We start from the raw sequence: 19895 nt of genomic DNA, 5'->3' as shown, positions 1-19895 counted from the left end.
TGAGAGGTCAGTAGTTCCCAGGGTCCTCATTTCTACCCTTTTTAAAAATAGGTACATTTCCCTTTTTACTGTCACCTGTGACTTCACCTGACTGCCTTGACTTTTTAAATAACATTGAGAGTGGTTTACCAACTACATAAGCCAGTTCCCAAAGCATTTCTCAACGTTCTCCTCATCTACTGTTAGCAGTTTTCCACATTTTTTATTAGGGGGCATTACACCTTCTTTGACCTTCCTTTTCTGGTTGGAAAATCAGTGAGTTATCTGTAATTCCTTTCTTACTCATTCCTTTTGATGCCTTGATCAAAGCCTTATTGTACCTTATGCTAATCATCCACCTAATTGATAGTTTTTCTCAGTGAAGTGCAATAATGCAGCCTGAAAGCACCTAACAATTGTAATGGGGGTGTGCAGGGGAAGGCCCAGTAAAGTGACAATAATATTATCCCCTCTGTTCACTAAGTGTTTCAAAGTTCATTTCAGATGTGTTTGCTTCTGGTTATTTAACACAGGAACAGTAGAGAGAACTAGCAATGCAAATGTGCCAAGGTAATTAGGATCCAGCAGTGAGTGATTGTGCTTGAAGGAAGCTATATCAGGAAATATAAACAAAATATAATATTGTAGAAACTAAGAGAGCTATGTGAAGAAACAAAAAATACAGGTAACTTTTCTTTTTTTTGATTTTTTTCTGTTAAAACTGATGCTAATACTAGTGCTATCATTTAGTCATAGAAGTTGCCACCTATAGAATAATTCTATAAAATAATAGTTTTAATATTCACCTAAAAAAACCTTTCTAACTAAAGGTTTAATGACTTATCTTGCCTTTTTTTTGTCTTACAATTTTATTTAACATATTCATTTTAATGTGCATTGAAGACTTTCTAATACTTTTTGTTTAACAGCAAATCTTTCTTTTCTGCTTTGAGCTATAAGCTTCATTCCAGATTTCTGCTACAATTTACGTATTTCTAAAATTTTTCTTTGTTCCCTAAACTTTCTTTAGAATTTGTTTATTCTTCTTCAATTTTAGAATTTGAAAAGATCTGTCACAGAAATCATAGTGAAATAAAAACTGCTGATGGAAATATTATTTTCATGTAGTCCTTTGCTCTGTGTCTGCACCACAAAAGAGGAACCCAGAACCTATTGATGTGCTGAAGAGTTCACATTTTTCAGAACTTTTATTTCAGATTTTCCATAGAAATGGATAAATATAATGAAAACTTATTTTGACTATTTCTTTCAATTTTATCAGTTTTTCCATTTATTGCCAAGTAAAACTGATTTGTAATTCTTGACATAGATCAAGTGAACAGGTGTTAACACATTTTCCTCATAAGCATCTCAGAAACAAGGAATCTAGTAAATGCTTTAAAAATATGCAGGTTATCAGATCACTCACTACAGCTTTTTGAGGGGGTTTTGGTGATTTTTGTTTTTTCTTCTCTCAGCTACCTAATCTAAAACAATTAGAGAAATTCTCACTCAATAGGGAGTATTAGGAAATAGCTTTCATAAGCATGAATATACTTTGATTTATATCGAGGATGAAGCTATCAATAGCTTCATCCTCTTCCTGCTGTTAATTGTTGCTGTATTTCATGTTGTAGCAGTTAGAGTTAAGCCAGCATGGAATAAACAGTCCTGTTTCACTTTGGTGATATAGTGTGGTCAACACCTGCATACATACAAGAACTGAGAGACTGCATTCCAAGGCTGAAAATGGAGTAATGAATTGTTGGTTACCATTGAGCATAACTTAAATGACAAAAATCCTTTCAATAAGTTATGCGTCCACACCACAAGAACTTTGACAGGTTTGGAAGGAGTGAAGTACAGTGATTCCACCCTTAATGTTTTTCCTTCAGATTTTGAGACTTACATTGGTTTTCTACATTTGTGTCCATTAAGGTTTTGGGGGACTTTGCAGTTCAGTAATACACAATTTTATTTTTTGTGTCACAAGTTTAATGACTAAGTCACGAGCTTTGGGCATTTAACAAGCTTCCTCCAACTACATACATAGTGCTGCTTTATTTTTAGTTGGGATGTTTATACCTAAATCCCATTTAAAATTTCATTTGATGTTTAAATCAATTCAGCAAAAGTCATGTCTTTTATCTGCTATTTCAATATCTATTTCTGCTTTATCATTATGTTTTTCTGTGCTTGATTGAATTCCTCCATAATAAAAATTTCATGGTGAATTATAGAAGGAAGTAAAACAAGTAGGTTATTTCTGTCTGGAGGTTATAGCTGTGATCATTGTTCATGTGGCTTCTTGGAACTCTGTGTATAATTCTTTTTGGGTACATCTATATTATTTTGGTAGGTATAGCTCTGTTTGGGCTGAGATTTGGTGTGTCAGGAATCTGGTCGATATCTGTGATTGCCTTTAGCATATTACAAGGCTGGCACGAACACAGGGCAAAGGCTGGGAATCAAAAGAACATCCTTTGATGAAAAAGAATTATCTAGAAAGTATGTTTCTTGAAACATTATCAAAAACCTCAGGTATCAACTGGGTTGTTTTGTTTGTTTGTTTCAAACTATTTGCTTGTGCTTTTCTAAACCTCCTCGGTGTGTAAATCTCATGTGAAAAAGTACAGGCTTTTAATATTATTTGGTCAAAATTTTAAGATATCTGTAATGTTTCCTTAAAGCAGAAGTCCAAATGTGTTTACTAAAAATTTTCAATCAGACTTGTGAATTTAAGTATAATTAGTAGCAGTTAAATTGGGACTTTCATGTTTGAAAGGACAATTAGACAGGAAGGACACTAAAATGTCATGTGAAACTTTGTTTTGGGAAAGCAGGAATATGGAAAATATCTATATTTACTATAAAGAAGAAAAAAAAAAGCATCTAATTAAATTAGACCAAAACTCATGTTAACTCTTCAGCTCAGAATTGCCCAAAAAGAACTTGGACGACAAATTATATTAATTTCTCCCTGTTTGAAAAACACTTGTGTTGGACTCCCTGCTGTCCTGACACCTTGGGAATTTTTTGAGAATATTATTGGAAATACTGAATATTGGTAAATATTGGTATGATGGATTATTGGAAATATTCTTGAAAAAAATATCACAGAAATATTCTGATGAAAGATAGTTTTCTTTAATTGGTGTTTTAACAGTTCCAAACTGTTGTACAAACTTCCAACAGTTTTAATGGAGCCTTCAATTTTTTAAGTACTCAAGAACTCAGCAACTGCTTTCATTTTTAGGTGTTTTTCTTTCATCTCTTTTCTAATGAAAATTTTTTCATGTTTGTTTAGGGCTAGTAATAACCTTAATGATAGAAAGTCTGTCTCTGAGCCTCCAAGCCCTACAAATGTGTGGGTTTTTTAGATCTTACATCTCTCCCCATTTACAAGGAATGTTGCTAAAACATGCTGATGTTCTGGTTCTGGACAATGGATAGACTTTACAGAATGTTTTTTCCATCCCCTGACATCTTTGCTCTACTTTCTACCTTTCTTAACTGACACTGTGTCTTTCATACCCTTCTTCTAAACATTTTGCACTGAATTCCTCCAAGATATTCTTCACACTTGTTATCTGTCATTTGCCTTAACTGCAGTTGCCCCTCTAGTTATTGCACATGTACTCACCTGTCCTTTGACTCCCTTGGTCTGCTGCACTGGACAGAGTACCAAGTACTTTCTATTTCTTTCAGTTCTCATTTTGTTCCTATGGAGTGGTCAAATAACTCATACATTTTTCATTCTTCTGTTGGGGTCACTGACCAGATGCAGACAATCAACTTGTTCAGCGGCACCCACAGCACGAATCTCTAAAGCAGCAGACAAAATGTGGTGCTCTGCAGCAGTGAGGAAACATAGTCTCTGTATTTCTTAAAATCTGATAGTGGTGAGTTTCTCAGAAAACCGAAGTTTAATACTGATTTCTTTTTTCTGTAAAGGTGCCTTGGTAATGCAATTCTGAGTCACTAGTGTACCAGGGCATGTTTGAGAAGTGTCCTGTAAAGAAAGGTTCTGCCATCATTATTTTGGCTGCCCCTACTGGGGGTAGGCTCAAATAAAAGAACATATGGCATCACATCCTCTTACAAACTGCCAGCAGATAGAGTGGCAGATCTCCTCCTACCTGCTTATTACATTACTTTTTACATCTGTGTGACACCGTGCAGAAGTCCAGAGACCTGAAGTGTTACACTTGCCTAAGCACAGAAATCAAACCATAAAAGAGCCACTGCTTGCACTGTAACAATGTAGACATGTCAGTACTATTCCTGAGTGTCAAAGTTGGTGGTATTGTCATAATTATCTGTGTTCTGACCATAATTTGGGAATATATTTAATTATACAGTGTACCATCTTACTTAAAGTAAAACAATGTTTTATTAAACTAACTGGAACTAAACTGCTCCATTTAAAGTGTTTCTAATTTAAAAGGTTCATTTTGGAAAGCCTCTTCAAAACTGAGCTAATTAGCTGGGATTGCCTATTTGAATACTGTATAAAAAGCATGAAATTTTTCCAAAATATGTTAAAAATAATTGAACCAGCTGTGGAAAATAAAAAAAATAATTTTGCTATAATTGCTCATGCGGAATATTTTTTGGTAAAATGATTTGATAAATTATTTTAATCAGTCTTTCATATACTTACAGTTATGTGTTTGTCTAATTCTAAAACCAAAAGTTGATATTTATCACTGAACTGTGATTCCTACTCAAAAAAACCCTGAACCAAACAAACATAAAAAATCAAAAAACAAACCTTTTTTTTCTCAAATGTTTCATTGTATTTAAAACTGGATTACAATTTCAGAAAGCTTTCTGAAAATATCCTCTAAATTAATTAGTTTGGTTTTACTTTTACAAATCTTAGCTGTGAACCTGTTTCAAATAAGTAAGTATTGTAACATTTTAATCTGATTTACCTTTCATCTTGAAGGTGTAATGCTTTGGGGCTTATAGAGGAGAGAGAAGTAGCCCAAATGAACCAGAAGGGTTCATTTCAGGTGGGGCTGGACTGAAACGGGTCCCTTCAGGAGCATTTGGTAGGGCCAGTAAGGGCTGTTAGAGCCCTCATGGCCCTGACAGTATCCTTCTGTAATATTGTAGTTATTAGCATACTGACATTATTAAAGCTCTATGTAACTGTAAGGATGTTTTTACATTGTTGGGTTTTGTTATTTACAGTATAATTTTTGAATTGGTATCACAAATCATTGTAAGCTGAAGTTTGCATCAAGAGAGTAACAGGTCTGGTCACAGAGAAAAAAAAATTACCCAGTGTTTTTATGCTTTAGATATGTTTGTATTCCTATGAGTGATATTCATTGCACTTTACAGTCATCTTGCAGATCAATAATTCCTCTTATTTCAGCTAAGTCTTCTCTGAATGTCTAGCTCCTTTGAATAGACTATTTTTTAATTCCTTGAACTTCTGTCTTTAGGCACTTCCTGCATAAAATAAAGTGCAGGCAAACAATGTGGATGAAATCCTGGACTTCTTAAATTGATAGGAGTTTTGCCACTGCATTTTCTTTGGTCCAGTATTTAAGATTGCTGCTCTATATTTGTCATCAGAAAATGAGAAATATAGATTTGACTTTACTTCTTCAACCCTCTTTTTATCTTTTATATAAGACAAGAAAAGAAGAAGAAAGAAGGCTTGGCTCACCTAATTTTTCATTATCCTGTATTTCAGAATTTGATATCCAAGGTTCTTTTTTTAAAACTAGAACCTGGGGGGCAGATTTTAGCCTGAGGTTTGTGTTAAGTATTTTTCTATGGTTAGAGAAAAGAAAACTTCAGATGAGACTGTGATCAGTCTTTGTGAGCGGAAGTTTCCGAACCTTTGCTGAACTGGCAAAAAGAGGCATGGCTGTATCCTCCCTTGCTAAGGATAAGATTATTCTAACTAAGAAGACTTTTAACCAAAAAGTGATTAAAAAAAGGTGAAAAGGGCTCCTCAAAAGCCTTTGGCCTTGCAGATGCCTATCAGGACAACTGCTTTTCCCAGAGCAGCAGTTGCCTAGGCTAATGATTTTCAAAAGACCATAAGGAAAGTGGAAATCAAGTGGTGAGAAAAAGGTCCTTAACAGCTGCTTTTGTTGCTAGAAGCTCCCTTGATTGCATCACATGTTCACCTCAAACTAAGTAAAATTGAACACAATGTCTCACTGATAATTATATCTTTTTATGTGGAAAAATGGACAAGCCAAACAGTCTCTTTCATCTGCCAGAATCTGTGAAGCAGAGGAAATTGGCAGGATGTTAGAGAGGTCATAGCATAGTCCAGCGAGAGATTAAATACACCTGAACTCCTTGAAATTACCTCAGAATCATTTCAGGCTTCCCAGGAAACCAATTATCATCTAAAGTTAATAATCATAGTGAAAACAACTGGGAAGAATGTTTCTTGGACAAGAAAATTCTGGATACAAAGGAAAGCACAGAAAATTTTAGAGAAATTACGCATCATTCAGGTAAAAATAAATCTTTATCTATGTCTCTTTACATAATTTCCTTCTTATCTAAAAAACTTTCAAGAACAGCAGGAACCAATATATTAAGAGACACACATACGAGGTCTCTAACCTCACATGCTTAATCCAAGGATGACCACTAATGGATGCCCAGGGAAGAATCTAAGAATATAACAAGTATATAATAAATTTCCCAAATATCTTCCTAACCTTTAGTGCTTGCTACCTAAGGCACATCCCCAGCTGTTTCTGTCAGATGTCTTCATGCTGTTGGGTAAACACACGTAAGCATACTGAGTGCCAGCAAACCGCCAGAAGCGTTACAGTGCCCATGGTGTCTCTGCAAGCTTCAGGGAAAGAGCTGTGTGGTATCAGGTGATTTCAGGAAGAAAAGTGCCTCTCTGCAGCAGCAGTCACAATCCATTTTTTTTCCTTCTCTCGTGCACTCACCCCACTCCAATGAGAGCATGATTGGTGAGCTTGCACTTTTTTTTTTAGGCTGTTTCTTTTGGCTCTCTGTTGAAGCTCTTCCCCTTTCCTGCGCATCTGCGCTTCCCCTGAAGGAGTGCATCTGGCTCCTCATTCTTCAAGAAGCAAAATTAAATTCTTTTTGGGATTGTTTATGCTGGCTTTGAACACAGGATAAATTTACCCCTATATATGCAAATATTTTTCAAAAGCTCAAACCTAGTTGGATGCCAGTTGACTCCAAAATTGTTAAGACTGTGTTTAACATAAAGTGTTTGCCTCCTTGCTGTATCAGTTTGCTCCCTAAGAGTACCTGTAAAGTACTAATGGCAGTGGATCAGGGCTCTCTGTTACAAGATGTCACCTTCCAGTGCTCTTATTGTTTTCTTTGAGAGTAACAATTCTCGTTATCTTCATCTCTTATCTTTATGTCTGTGTTTGTAAGGTTTTAGTAAGTGCAATGCAAATATTATAGATTGCGCAGATTAATGGAATAATACAATATAATGTTGGTGAGGTAGTTGGAAAAGTACAGGTTAACAATATATGGGAAAGGCTAGTGGAACAGGTTGGCATTAAGGTTTTTTGAATTTGGAACTTTGTAATATTAACAGGAAATTAAAACCCAGATGAAAGAAATCAAGTGCAAATCTGATTTCTGAAGCAGGGATTGTATGCACAAATATTTCAAGTTTAAAATAGAATTCTTGGTATTCTTTAATTTAAAAATTTGACTTGTAAAATATTTAATGAAATTATTAAAAAGGGCTGTTATGCTTGACACAACTTCCCTCTCAGCATGCATGTTGATACTAAGTTCTAACCTAATTTTACCTCGATTTTTTGTTCTCTCATTTATTGTCTCATACATGTTTCCCAGGATAGTCCACTGGTCTTACAGTCTGACAGAAATGTAACAGTGAATGCAAGAAATCACATGGGACAGTTAACTGGACAACTGACAGTAGGTGAGTGTTATTTATTGACTGTTATGTTTATCAATTTAGCTTTATTAATAGGTTTCATTTATTATCATCACATATAAAATATTACTGAAAAATCAAGAAAAATAATCTCATCATCATGCTCAAAAAACAATCCATACACTGGATCTAAGAGAATGATTCAGCATTAGCTCAAGGAAGAAAAACTAGAAATGCCTCAAAATAGCTAAAATGAAAATAGCCTAATGAAAAATTATTATTTTTGAGACCATTGTAACAGAAAAAACTGAAAAAGCCTCAGCAAAATATGTTTCAGCAACACTTTCTGTGGGAAAATAATCCTAATTTTCTTCACTTTCTGTCAGTCTTCCATTACTTCAGTGGCAATTGCTTTGGCCCTGCCAATTGTGTCGGGCATTTGTATCAGCACATATTCAAAGTGGTTGGACTAACAGAATGTTAAAAATCAGAAAAAAAAACTAAAAACCAAAATGCTTTCCTAGTCACTACAAAAATTAAATGAAAAGCTAACATACTTCCAGTCATTCATTAAAACTGATATTTTACAAAGTATAGCAGTTCCAAGTGAAATGGATATAAATGAATCCTCTACTTACCTGTTTCACTTGCCATGTATTTCCCCTCGTTTTATGAAATTTATTGTGTAATACTTTTTTTTTAGTATGAATCATACCTCTTGTGTTAATAAATATGAAGTAATATTTTTTATACTTTTTGAACTAGAGGAGTACTGATATTAATTTATTTTTAAGAATATTGGCCAAAAGAATCACTGAAAAATTTTTTACTAGTTCTGGTACAAAACAATATATATTGACTGGGAATGGGATAAAAAATATAACAACATACATTCGTAAGACTTTAGTATATCAAATTCAAGGTGACACCCCTTAGACTTTATTTGTTTTCATTTTTTTTCATTTTACTTGTAGACTAAGATGTGTTTAATTCATTGATTTTTCCTCATGTCCTGAGGTTATGCCCACAATTTTAAGTTAAACCCTAGTTGTATTCTATACTAAGTTTTCATACTGACTGGAGACAGTGGCTTCCAGTTATAAAAATCTTTTCCAAGTGCAGTCAGTGGCACACCATCTGCACAGATTTCCCTGAACAACCGCATTGAATGAGTGTGCAAAGGTAACCAGACTTGAAAGCAGGTACGGATGAGGAAAATTAAGCTAACACCTGTTCTGGCCATATTGTACTTGCCCAGTGCAATTACAAAATGCAGTTCTCTATCATCTGGTAACTCTATTGTTAAAACCTCTGTTTCAGCTGGTAACTGCAAAAAGGTGAGTTGTCCGTGGCAGACATTCACATTGGCTGAAATAGATGTAATATTTTTATCACTGACGCTATTCTGGCTGAGTGAATCCAGCACTGAAAATGTGTGTGAGTGTATTGAGGCTGACCTACTTAAAGGCATCACACTAGAGGTTAATATTCTAAAAACATGAAGGCCTGAAAAAAACATATGTTTTTATATTACCATCATTAAGGTGAACACCTTACGCTTCTTAGTGTGCAGCTGGTGCTGTCTCTGGAGACTACAAGCTTGTTAAATTGCAATATTGTATTTACATTATTTCTTAATCTATCTTCCTCTTTGTTTCACATATGACCTTTGTTATTTCTTATATCAGTATAAAAATATTTTTCTTTTTTATTTTTTTTGGTGAATCCCCTGCATAGTATTGGATGCATGTTAAAATACTCCTTATCTCTTATTAAATATTTAGTAAAGGCAGTCACAACTGCTGGTGGAATCAGTAAACCCTGAATGTTGTACTATTAAGAAGTCAAAGAAATGAACAGGAACCTAAAAGTAAAAATTATTATTAAGGCACTCCCTTCTAAATTTTTTTTTTGTGAAAAACAGAGCAGAGACAAGTTTTTACTTTTGCCTAGATAAAAGCATGGCCACATTTGCTGAAAGAATGGTAGGGGTCTTTTCTATACCGAGTTTGCTGACAAAAGAAAATATTTTTTTTCTATTAGTTTTAAATGTGCCCCAGAAAGTCCCTGTCTTTAAAAATGCTCTCTGTCCATTCACTTGTGATGTGTGCTGAAACAGCTGTTTATGTGGCTGTCCAGTGAAAGGAATGAAAATAAACTGTGAGGAAAAATGTTTTAAACAACAACAAAAAAGCAAATTATCATGTCTTGGAGGAAAAAAAAATCTTGTCAAAATTTTGAAATTTCATTATCTGTTCAGTCTTTAAAGAGTTGAGTAATAAGCATTAAAAATAAAAGAGACTACAAATTAATATGCATGGCAGGAGCCTTCTACAAAGAAAGAGGGATGCCAGTGCATTAAGAAGGATGATAATGCACTTTTTATACATGTGATATCATTGGCATTTTATCTTCATTTCACGGGACTGAAGTGATACCCCAAACCAGCAAATAGGCTGGTCTCATCCTGTGTTTGGCAACCAAATTGCAACTCATGCCAAATTTTAGGACAACTAAAAGTTCTTTCTGTGGTGTTTGAAACCATGCCATGTAAGACTAAGACAGCCTTAAGAGAATATAATTAGAACTGTAATGGGAAGATGGATTAGTGTAAAAAATGTGTTGTTACTATTATTGGGCTGGGGGGAAGATGGCTATATCTTCACTCAGGGAGATGGAAAAAAAATCCAGTGAAACTTTTAATGGGTATTCAGTTCTGTAGGTGACAAAATATGTCATTAAAGTGCATCATTAAGACATGTTGGGAAACATCCTAACCTAGGAGGAGTGAAGAAAAAGGGTATTAAACAAATTTTTTAAAAACTAACTAAATGTATTGGATGATTGAGTGGTTGCATGTTTAAATGGTATAAATTCAAGTTATGCTTCAGGTCATACCAAGGGGACACCCATTATTGCAGTACAGTATTTTTATACTAGCACCAAAATCTTTACAGAGAGAAAGTCACAGCTGTAGCAATGCTTTCTGTTGGGAACTGTACCAACTGAGCAAGAGATGTGGGTTTGTACTCCAGTCTATTCGTGACATATGGTCTGGAACCTGCCAAGTTTGTGTCTGGATCTCCAAGAGGACTCCACAGCCTTCAGTTTTAACATGCCATTTAAGACCAATGGTGCAGATGTAGCGCAGACGTGAATTGTATGTACAAAATAAAGATGAAAAGATGACAATCCATGGAATTTTGCTGGATAAGTTGTCAGACCTCTCCCCTTGCAACCCTTACTTGCTAATAGTGCTGCATTGTGCATTTGTGCATTCTACAGAGTTCCCTTCACACAACCTTTTTTCTGTTTAATCAATATTTGCACAGTTTATACAGAAAATTATTCTTTTTTTCTACGAATATTAGAAATGCACATTAGTTGCTCTCTTTGAGCCACAAGTCTTTTGTCTCCATGCTGTCTGCACATATCTTAGATACCTCTGCCTGCCTTTGACTGGGGTACATTAGGCTCACAAGCACTAAAGTTGTGATGTGACGTTTGAAACTGAAACACGCATTTGTATTTAATGTAAATTCATCCTCAGGTTGCATTATTATTTCAATTTTTTTTTTCTTACTTTTTTCCTTACCCCAATAATTGTTTCTGACAGATATTTCTGCTACTGTTTGACCCTTTTCTATTCATAAAGAACTCTAGGGATATCTGAAATGCACAAAAAAAAAAAAAGCATGTAATTTCTGCTAAGCTCTGAGCCCTCAGACAGAATCATAACTCTCACAGACATCCAGACCTGCACAAGTCACAGCTTTAGAGAGCTCCTGAACCTGTCTCTCTAGTCACTGAGATCTCCAGAGCCATGAAAATTCAGAAAAAAACTATTTGAATACCAAAGTTATATCACATTCTTGCAGTTACTTTTTGAAAATAGCAGGCAGATGTATGATTTTCAATTACAACACTGCTAAAGACTGATAACACCGCTAAAAGATATAGTCAGATAACTTGTCAAGCTTGGAGATCCTTTCCATACATTTGCCACAGAACTTGTCTTGTGTATTCAGAGATCTTTTTCTTTAAAATGTGCTTGCTTACTTGCAGTGCTCCATCAAGAGTAATTGGGGTATTGTCCAGAAACTGCTGGACATTAGAAACTGCAGGTATGTAACTTTGTGGGAGTGGGAGTCTCCTTCATCAACCATACCTCTATCCTATATGGCAGTTTCCCATGCTCTTATCAAGTGATACCTTAGCAGGTAACACATCCCTCGATCCCTTTGCTTCTGAGGTGTTCAAAGTAACTCATCGCCTCAAGGCCACTCCTGATGCTCTCTTTGCAACATTTAGGTATCAGTGAAGATCTAGAGCAAGATACAGCATTTCAAGTATTCTTGCTTTTAGAATCATATGTGGGAATAACAAAATGTTATAATAGGATCTTACTCTGTGGGGTACTAACAATAATAATAAGGTACATGTACAAATATGTGTATTCCTGTTGCTCTAAATCTTTGGTCTTATTGTCAAACATTTGCTTAGGATTTTTATGAACTTGAGCTAAGTATCCATTAATAACATGCTTTATGAGACAAGAAATGTTTCTGGTGCTGAATCTTTTTTGCATACACTCAAATAAGTGTACATTTGTACATTTATAGCCTCAAATGTAAGGTCTTTTCTCCTAAGTATTGCAAGAAGAAGGTGGTTTTAGAATGATCATACACATACACCCTTTCCTCACTGTTGGAAAAGAGAAACAAATGGTCTCAGCTATTCTCTTATCTGCATAGTTGTTCTTGTCTCATCTGTAGTAGGGTGCTGGGAGGGAAGGGATGAGTTGGTTTACGATCCCTCATTAGTTTCTGCCCTTCAACGAGACAAACATGGATTAGAACTTGTCAGGAATATGTGAAAGAAGGGCTTTCTCCTGCTTACATAGAGGTTTGCCTACCTGTCATTCCAAACTACAGTGAGATTTCCAAAATCTGAAATACGTTAAACTTTCTGCTAGTCTAATTTCCATATAAAGGCAATTGCTCCTGTAACCACTGTGGTACAGTAGGATAATTATTATTGCTAAGGAGACATGGCAAAGCAAAGCCAGATAAATGAGTTATCCATTTCTCAGCATTCTCTCAATTTCTATTCCTTACCTGAAATACAGACTGAATAATCACAAATTTTGGTCCCTAATACCACTTTAATGTATGCAAATAAGCAATGTAGACAATTCATTTTACCATACTTAGATGAATTAGTAGTCCAGTTTTTGTCATTATATACAAAGAGGAGTATTTCACATTGAAATTAAGACTGAATATGTAGTAGCTTAAAATCTTCTTTTGGGCCATTTTTTCATTTATCAGGTTACTGTAGTGAAGGTTTTCAACTTATAGTTACTTCACATCCTCTTAATTTTCTAATACCAAAATAAATGAACGCAGAGTCCCTGATTTCTGGGCTAAATTTCTTGCATTCCTTACATATTTTCAGATTTTTTGCACCTTAAATGGGATTTTCTGTTGACAATCATTGGCTGATGTTTTCCCTGTTACCTTTAAGTTAGGTAGTTATCATTCAGAGAACATTTGGATAATTTATCTTATACATTCTGAGTGTACTAATTTTGAAGTATAATATTTCTTTAAATTTAATAGACCATTAAGCACTCTTCCCAAATGTAGGAATATAAACTGTTTATCAGGAGGCGAAAATGCATCTGTTGTGCTGGTTTGTGGTACGAATCCATTGTAAGATCTTTTAAATGGGCGTAAATGGGAGATAGCTTGCTCTTTTTTATACAGGTTAGTTTACTTTGCACTTAACTGCAGAGTTAAAGGATTTCTTTCATCTTCAGGAGTCACTGCAGAAGGAATGATGGAGCAGTGCCTGGAAGGCCATATGGCTTTATGTCTCCTCCTGGCAAAGCACGTGAGAGGAGCCAAGAGGCAGTCAGAAAGTGAGCCATGTTGCTCAGAACAGTTGAAATGTCCAGCTGGAATCTGAGTCTCATCCCTCCTCATCATTTACAGTGCAGCGTGACATTTCCTCCATTTCTGTCTGTCTAGCCCATGGAAAAGTCTTTTCACAAACCATCTGTGCTGTACCAGGTTTTGTGATAGGAGTTCACCTAATATATACTCTTAATGACTTTGGCTAAACTATCATGATAATCCACTCCCTTTAATTAATTATCCTGAAGTGCCATATTAGGTCTCTGAAAACTGGTCCAAACTTTGACCTATTTGCCAGCACTTTGTTAGATCTGCCAAACTAATCCTGAAAAAATTAACATCATAATTTTTTTGAAATTCATCCATATTTTTCTTGCAATTCTCTTTTTAAGTAATTTACAAATAATAGAAAACATTGTTTGTTTGTTTTGATTCAGCATCAAGAGGAAGACAACTCCTTTCTAATTTTTGTTTCTTTTTCACTTGAAAATTAGTTGCATCATTTTCTGTGTTAATCTTCATATGTGCATTTGAAATTCAGCTATGGCAAATATATGCCCTTATGGCAAGCCCTTGCATTAACTAGATTGAAAAATAATACTTTTTTACACATCCATTACACAATAAACTCATAAAACTATTAAATATACTACATCAATCACTCTCTATCCAGTTTGTGCTTGGTTAACAAGATCTCTTTGAAAGAAAGAGATGCTTTACACAGTACTTCTGATTGCATTTGATAAATTAGGTATATTTTCAGGTTTTTTAGCAATATCTTTCATATCATTATGATCTTATTGTAAATTATGTGCAGACATATCACTACATTGCTGTTTAATATTTTAAATACTATATGGTGCTAAATATATCTTAAGTTTCCCTCATTACCACATGAATTGCTACATGAAAACTATGCTGTAAAAATTGAGTAATCTCTCTACCTTTGTTATTAGGACCAAGTAGTAATTCTTTCTTGTAGGTATTGCCATTATTCAGCCTGATACTCCTTCCTGAAATACAAGAGCATATCACATCGGTTGATGTGTCAAGACTTAAAAATTCTCTATGAATAAACACAACTGCAAGCAGCAATAGGACCGTAATTGAATTCTGTGCAATTTCAGCATGGTTATTTCAGGGGAGAGACAGTGCTTATGCATTATTGATAATGAACACCTTATCCAAAAGATCTAGGCAGTGGATATGATTCTTTGCTTTAAGTTTTATCATCCTCAGTAGTATGTTATACAGAATCTTCTTTGAATCTTAAAACAAATAACTTCAGTAGTTCCAGAGCTGAGGTCTTAAGACCTCTTCCCCATCCCCTTATTTCTGCATTCAGTATATTTTCTTTCTTTCTACCTTCTTCAGACTCTAAAAGTTTTTTTCATTTGAGTCTTGATCCAACTCTTCTCCTTTTCTTTCCCTCAGTCTGAGCTCAGGAAGACTATTTCTACCTCAGATAAAAGGTACAGCTCCTGTTAGTTCATATCTGAAGTTGTATTGATCTCAAGCATCTTTTCTGTCTGTAATGACAGACAAAAAGAAAAACATACTTTGTACTTTTATAAACTGTCTGATATTTTTCTTTTTGTACCATAGACAGAATACATGCAGCTTATTTTCTTTCCTTGCTCGTCCATGATCTAACTTTGGAGGGAATTTTAAGGTCCAGTACCTAATTTCTGATGTGGTGCTGGCAGGAACACCTGGCATGCTAAAGACTGGTGAGCTGCTGGCTTCCTGCAGGGGAGCCTTCAAAAAGCCACCACAAGCCTTGTTTTTCTCATGAAAGCACAATGGTCTGTACCCACTGTCACTTTAGAGGTGATATGAAAATGATGAAAGGGAGCACTAAATCAATGTTTTCCAGGCAGGGATTATGGAGGGGAGCAGGAGTACAGCAATGACTGTGCAGAGAGGTGTCCAATCCACTTGAGATGAGCCTCAGCTCGCTGCCATAGTGTTTCATCTCAGTGCTAACTTTGACCCCAGAGTACCTGTAGTGAGCCTGGACAAATACTGAAGTAGATTTTAATTGTCAATAGCTGTTTGGCAGTGGTACTTCAGTCCTCTGCTTACTGTCATTCTTTTTTAGGCTCTTCATTTTACCTTATTGTATTTTCAATACAAGTCTGGACCTTTCCACTGTTTCTAGAAAATTGGCACTGAAAAACAGGAGCAAAAGGTACTCTGTTGTAATTCTCAAATATTTTAGCCTCTTCCCATCCCACAAAACCCAACCCCATAACAAATCAGAGGACCTGGAACTATGAGCAGTTGATTGATTTAACTGTAGAAGCAGAGTCTGAGTGGGAAGAGGTAATTAGTGTTTTCATGGTGGTGCAGAAGTGTTAGTGTTTAAACATTAATCCATTGCCATCTGTCCTGCTGCTGTTACCCACATGCTGTTGGCCAGTACAGAGAGCCTAACTACTGCCCAAATGTTCAGAGCAGGGAAGGAGAAGTGGTTTCCTTTTGTAGGAGAGACATCCCAAGAGTCAAAGAAATGGGGTTATTTGGAGGAAATAAGTAGGTTTTAGAGGTATAGGAGTGGGTTTGAAGGATGCAGCATACATCTTCCAAGGATGGTTCTAATTCTTTGTCTTTAGCTTTATCTGAAGCACATACTTCATTTAACTTCAAAAACAGCTGCTGTGCATGCCTTGTGACATTAACAAGGCTGCTGCTGGATGCTAAGCATTATTAAATTACCTAAAACATCTGGACCTTTAACAAGTCTCTGACAAGACATTAAGATTTTATTTTTACCCCTTTTTACCCTGATGTTCAGACAGCTCACTAATATTGGCAGGAATATATCATTCTAAGGGGTGAAGGACAAAATAGGGGTAAAAATTGAGAAGACTGTTCTAAGTTAAATAAATACAAAGACATAATTTAAAAGGAAGAGAAGAGCAGTGAGATCTTTCTGGTGTTCTTTATTTATGAATTTATTTCAGAGAACACTTGGAGGTAGAAATTCAACAGTCTGCTGAACTTGTTAAAGGTATTGAAATACCAGCAGAGAGATTTTTCAAACATAGGGGTGAGAAGTAATTTCATTGTAGACTTAGATTCTTTATTCAGCTAAGACATCTTTAAAAAGTCTGAGTTCTATCAGTTTTATTATTGAAGCATCTATGGGAAATTAGCCTGTTTCTATTTGTGAAAGAGATTCTTGCAAGTGAACAGTCAGGCCTGGAAACATTTGTGTTTGCCCATGAAAATTATTTGTCCATGTGAGAGTGTGAACGTCTTAGATAGCAAATTCCAATTCATACAAATTAGATGATTAATATTAAAAATAAATAATAAAAATATTTCAGCTTTATGGAATTTCCCCTCACATATATTTAGACTATTAGAAGTTTCATCTCAGTGTTCTGTTGAAATTATTATTGTTTTCTAAAAACATCAATATTGAAGTTTAATTTCTATTCGTTGCACTGCTTCAAGTCCCATTAAAAAATATAGTTCCAAAATGAACTTCAATTTAACACCAAAACTTTAAAATACATTGGAAAATAGCAATTAATAACTAGAGCTAGAACACTGCTGGTTTTTTGTGCTTTCATTTATAAATGAAATTGTTTCTTTGCCTTTTTTTACCTCCATTTAGTACAGGATTAAGTTTCAAGTTCCATATTGTGCCAATACTAGACATGTTTAATTCTGCCATTTGTAGATGGGCAGAGCTGTCTTGATGTAATTTGTCTCAAGCATGTACAGCATTGCTAAAGATATTTTTATTATGGATTTTAAAAATTTCTTTAATAGATAAATATATCTCTGAAAATTACTTCTTCTTCCTTAGGCTATTCTTAGAGTGATAAATATTGTAGTTGTAACTGATTATGAACAGATGGCATTGAATTAATGATTAGCTGAATATTTTTAAACTTGACTAGATTTCTTCCTGTGAAGAAAAGCATTCCATAAATCTGAAATTAATTAGTCTCTGGGAATAGTTATCATTCACTGAATTGCTAACATGTGTTAGAGATCAAAATAATACTGAGTGAGCATTTTTTTTCAAGTCAAAATTAAGGGCTACCTTGCCTTTAAATTAAGTTATTACAGCATCAGTGTTCCAAAACTTCATGATTTTGCTTGTGTGTTATTTTGCACAGATATTTTGGTTGCAGAAATTGTTTTGCAACTCTTTTATCATACATATTACCTGTAGCATCTTGATGTGATATGACCTCAAAGTTTTCACACACTTAAAGATTTCTACCCATGTTGTTTCTGCTGCAGAAGAAGAAGCCAGGTGCTAATTTAGCACATTTATTTTTCTCTCCTTGAGTGATTCGGGTTGGCTTGCTATACTTCTGATGTGAAAGCTTTCCGCTAGTCCAGACAAAAACTCCACTTATACTGCAGGTCCTGTCTCTGAATTTGCACATCCATCTGCATCTAGGTTACATTTCTTTCCAGATACCGGATCATGCACTCTTTCAAGGACACTTCAGATTTCCCAAGAGTATCAGTGTAGCCTCCATAAGTGGGGTATTTCAAAAGTAGACAATCTGGCAGTGGTTCAAATCACAAAGATGCAGAATTTCAGTGTCAGCAGGGTAACTGGCTGAAGTAGATGTCTTCATCAGTGAATTGAATTGCATCTTATGTGTTACAAGTCAACAATGAACTCCACTGAGAACATTAATCAAAAGAGACACTTCCAGAAGCTAAGAGACCAAATATGCTTTTATCCTGCTTCTACAGCTTTCTGGCTCTTGTCCCACTGTCAAGGGCAAGGAGACAAGTAATTTCCTAAATGGGTAATGCAGAAATCCTGAGAGCAGGGTTAAGCCCTCATTGTCTTGTGCCTTCATCATAGTGGATGCTAGTTGCTCAGAAATCTGCAAATGCATTTCACTGATCTGCAAAGTAGCAGAAGGGTTTAAAATATCATTTTCTAGTAATCAGGCTATATTTTTTTTCTCTTGTTTTACTACCCAGTGGTTACCAGTGGTAGTCTTTTTGTGGATGAGTCATGAATATCTTTCAGTATTTTGTACATTCTTTCATTAAATCTTTCTCAGATAAAGTGTGATTATATGAAATGCTAAGACCTTTTGCATAGATAGCTTCAGGATATTTGAACTCCCTAGCTAAAGCAGATAATTGGAGAAATAGTCAGTTTGTAAAAATTAGACTTTTATAGTCTTCCTTATATAGTAACCATCAGTATTGAATTAATATTATAAAAATGTGAAATAGGGGGTTTTTGACATTTCTTTTTTCAAGAAAGTTTCTGAGTACTCTGGTAGCTTGTGTCCTTTGTTTAGGTCTTCTCTCTCCAAGTGGGATTAATTCAGTTCTTTATCTCAAAAAGGTTTGATTTGCATTCAGAAACATTGTAATGGTCTAATTCACTACATTGTGAGTAATATTATAGAGTACGTTTGAGTCACAACAGATTTTATTTAAAGTCTGAGGGAAACTGCCAAAAGCATCTGGAAGAACAATTTGTATCTTTCTAATCAAGTCGGGGAAAAAAAAAGAAGATGCAAAGCTAACCTCTTAATAACAAGGGTACATAAAGAATATATTGACAAGGTGGAGATAGGTCAAATGTTGGATTCCATGATTTTGGAGGTCTTTCCAACCTGAATGATTCTGTGATTTTGTGAATATGGGCAGAAATATTTGCTAGCTTTTAATTTTTATTAATAAAACAAAAATGTGTCCAAAATGCATGCAGGGTAGGAAAAAAGTCTCAGAATAACTGTTTAGTGCTTACAGAGAAAATTACCAGTAAGAAAGACAAAACTGAAATGCTTTTCTTTTTAAATCTTCACAAAGTAAAATTCATAACAGTTATTTAAAAAGATCAGAGGACAAATGAGTAAGAGAAAAGATAAAGAACCATTGAGTTACATGAATGTATTTCACTTCATCCAGTTTCATTTTCAGTCCAATTACCTCAGAGTGATAAAGCAGGATGCATAAAGGCCCTTGCACTACTAGCAGGTGTTTTAGGCAGCTTGCAGATGAGAGATTAGGCTTCAAAAGATGCAAATAAGTAAAACATCAGATTTATTTTTAAGAAAAGAATAAAGCAGGGATGTAGAGATTTATACATCGGTGAATTTTCAGTAGAATTT

At 35.0% G+C, this 19895-nt stretch overlaps 1 protein-coding gene across 14 annotated transcripts in view; it reads left to right on the top strand.

The window, feature by feature from the left end:
• SGCZ (sarcoglycan zeta) overlaps nucleotides 1–19895 on the top strand; it is a 455810-nt gene that overhangs the window by 317936 nt on the left and 117979 nt on the right. For all 14 annotated transcript variants that reach the window (XR_009486248.1, XR_009486247.1, XM_059844750.1 and 11 more), the window contains one exon: nucleotides 7819–7906. Coding sequence is in view for 12 of the 14 variants with exons in the window: in XM_059844750.1 (XP_059700733.1) it covers nucleotides 7819–7906 (88 nt within the window). In the remaining 2 variants the exon portion in view is untranslated. The remainder of the gene's footprint in view (nucleotides 1–7818; nucleotides 7907–19895) is intronic.

This window comes from Haemorhous mexicanus, chromosome 4 (genome assembly GCF_027477595.1).
Source record: "Haemorhous mexicanus isolate bHaeMex1 chromosome 4, bHaeMex1.pri, whole genome shotgun sequence".
NCBI classification, from domain to species: domain Eukaryota; kingdom Metazoa; phylum Chordata; class Aves; order Passeriformes; family Fringillidae; genus Haemorhous; species Haemorhous mexicanus.
The sequence above is the reverse complement of the archived record's forward strand: the minus strand, read 5'-3'. Positions and strand labels throughout refer to the sequence as shown.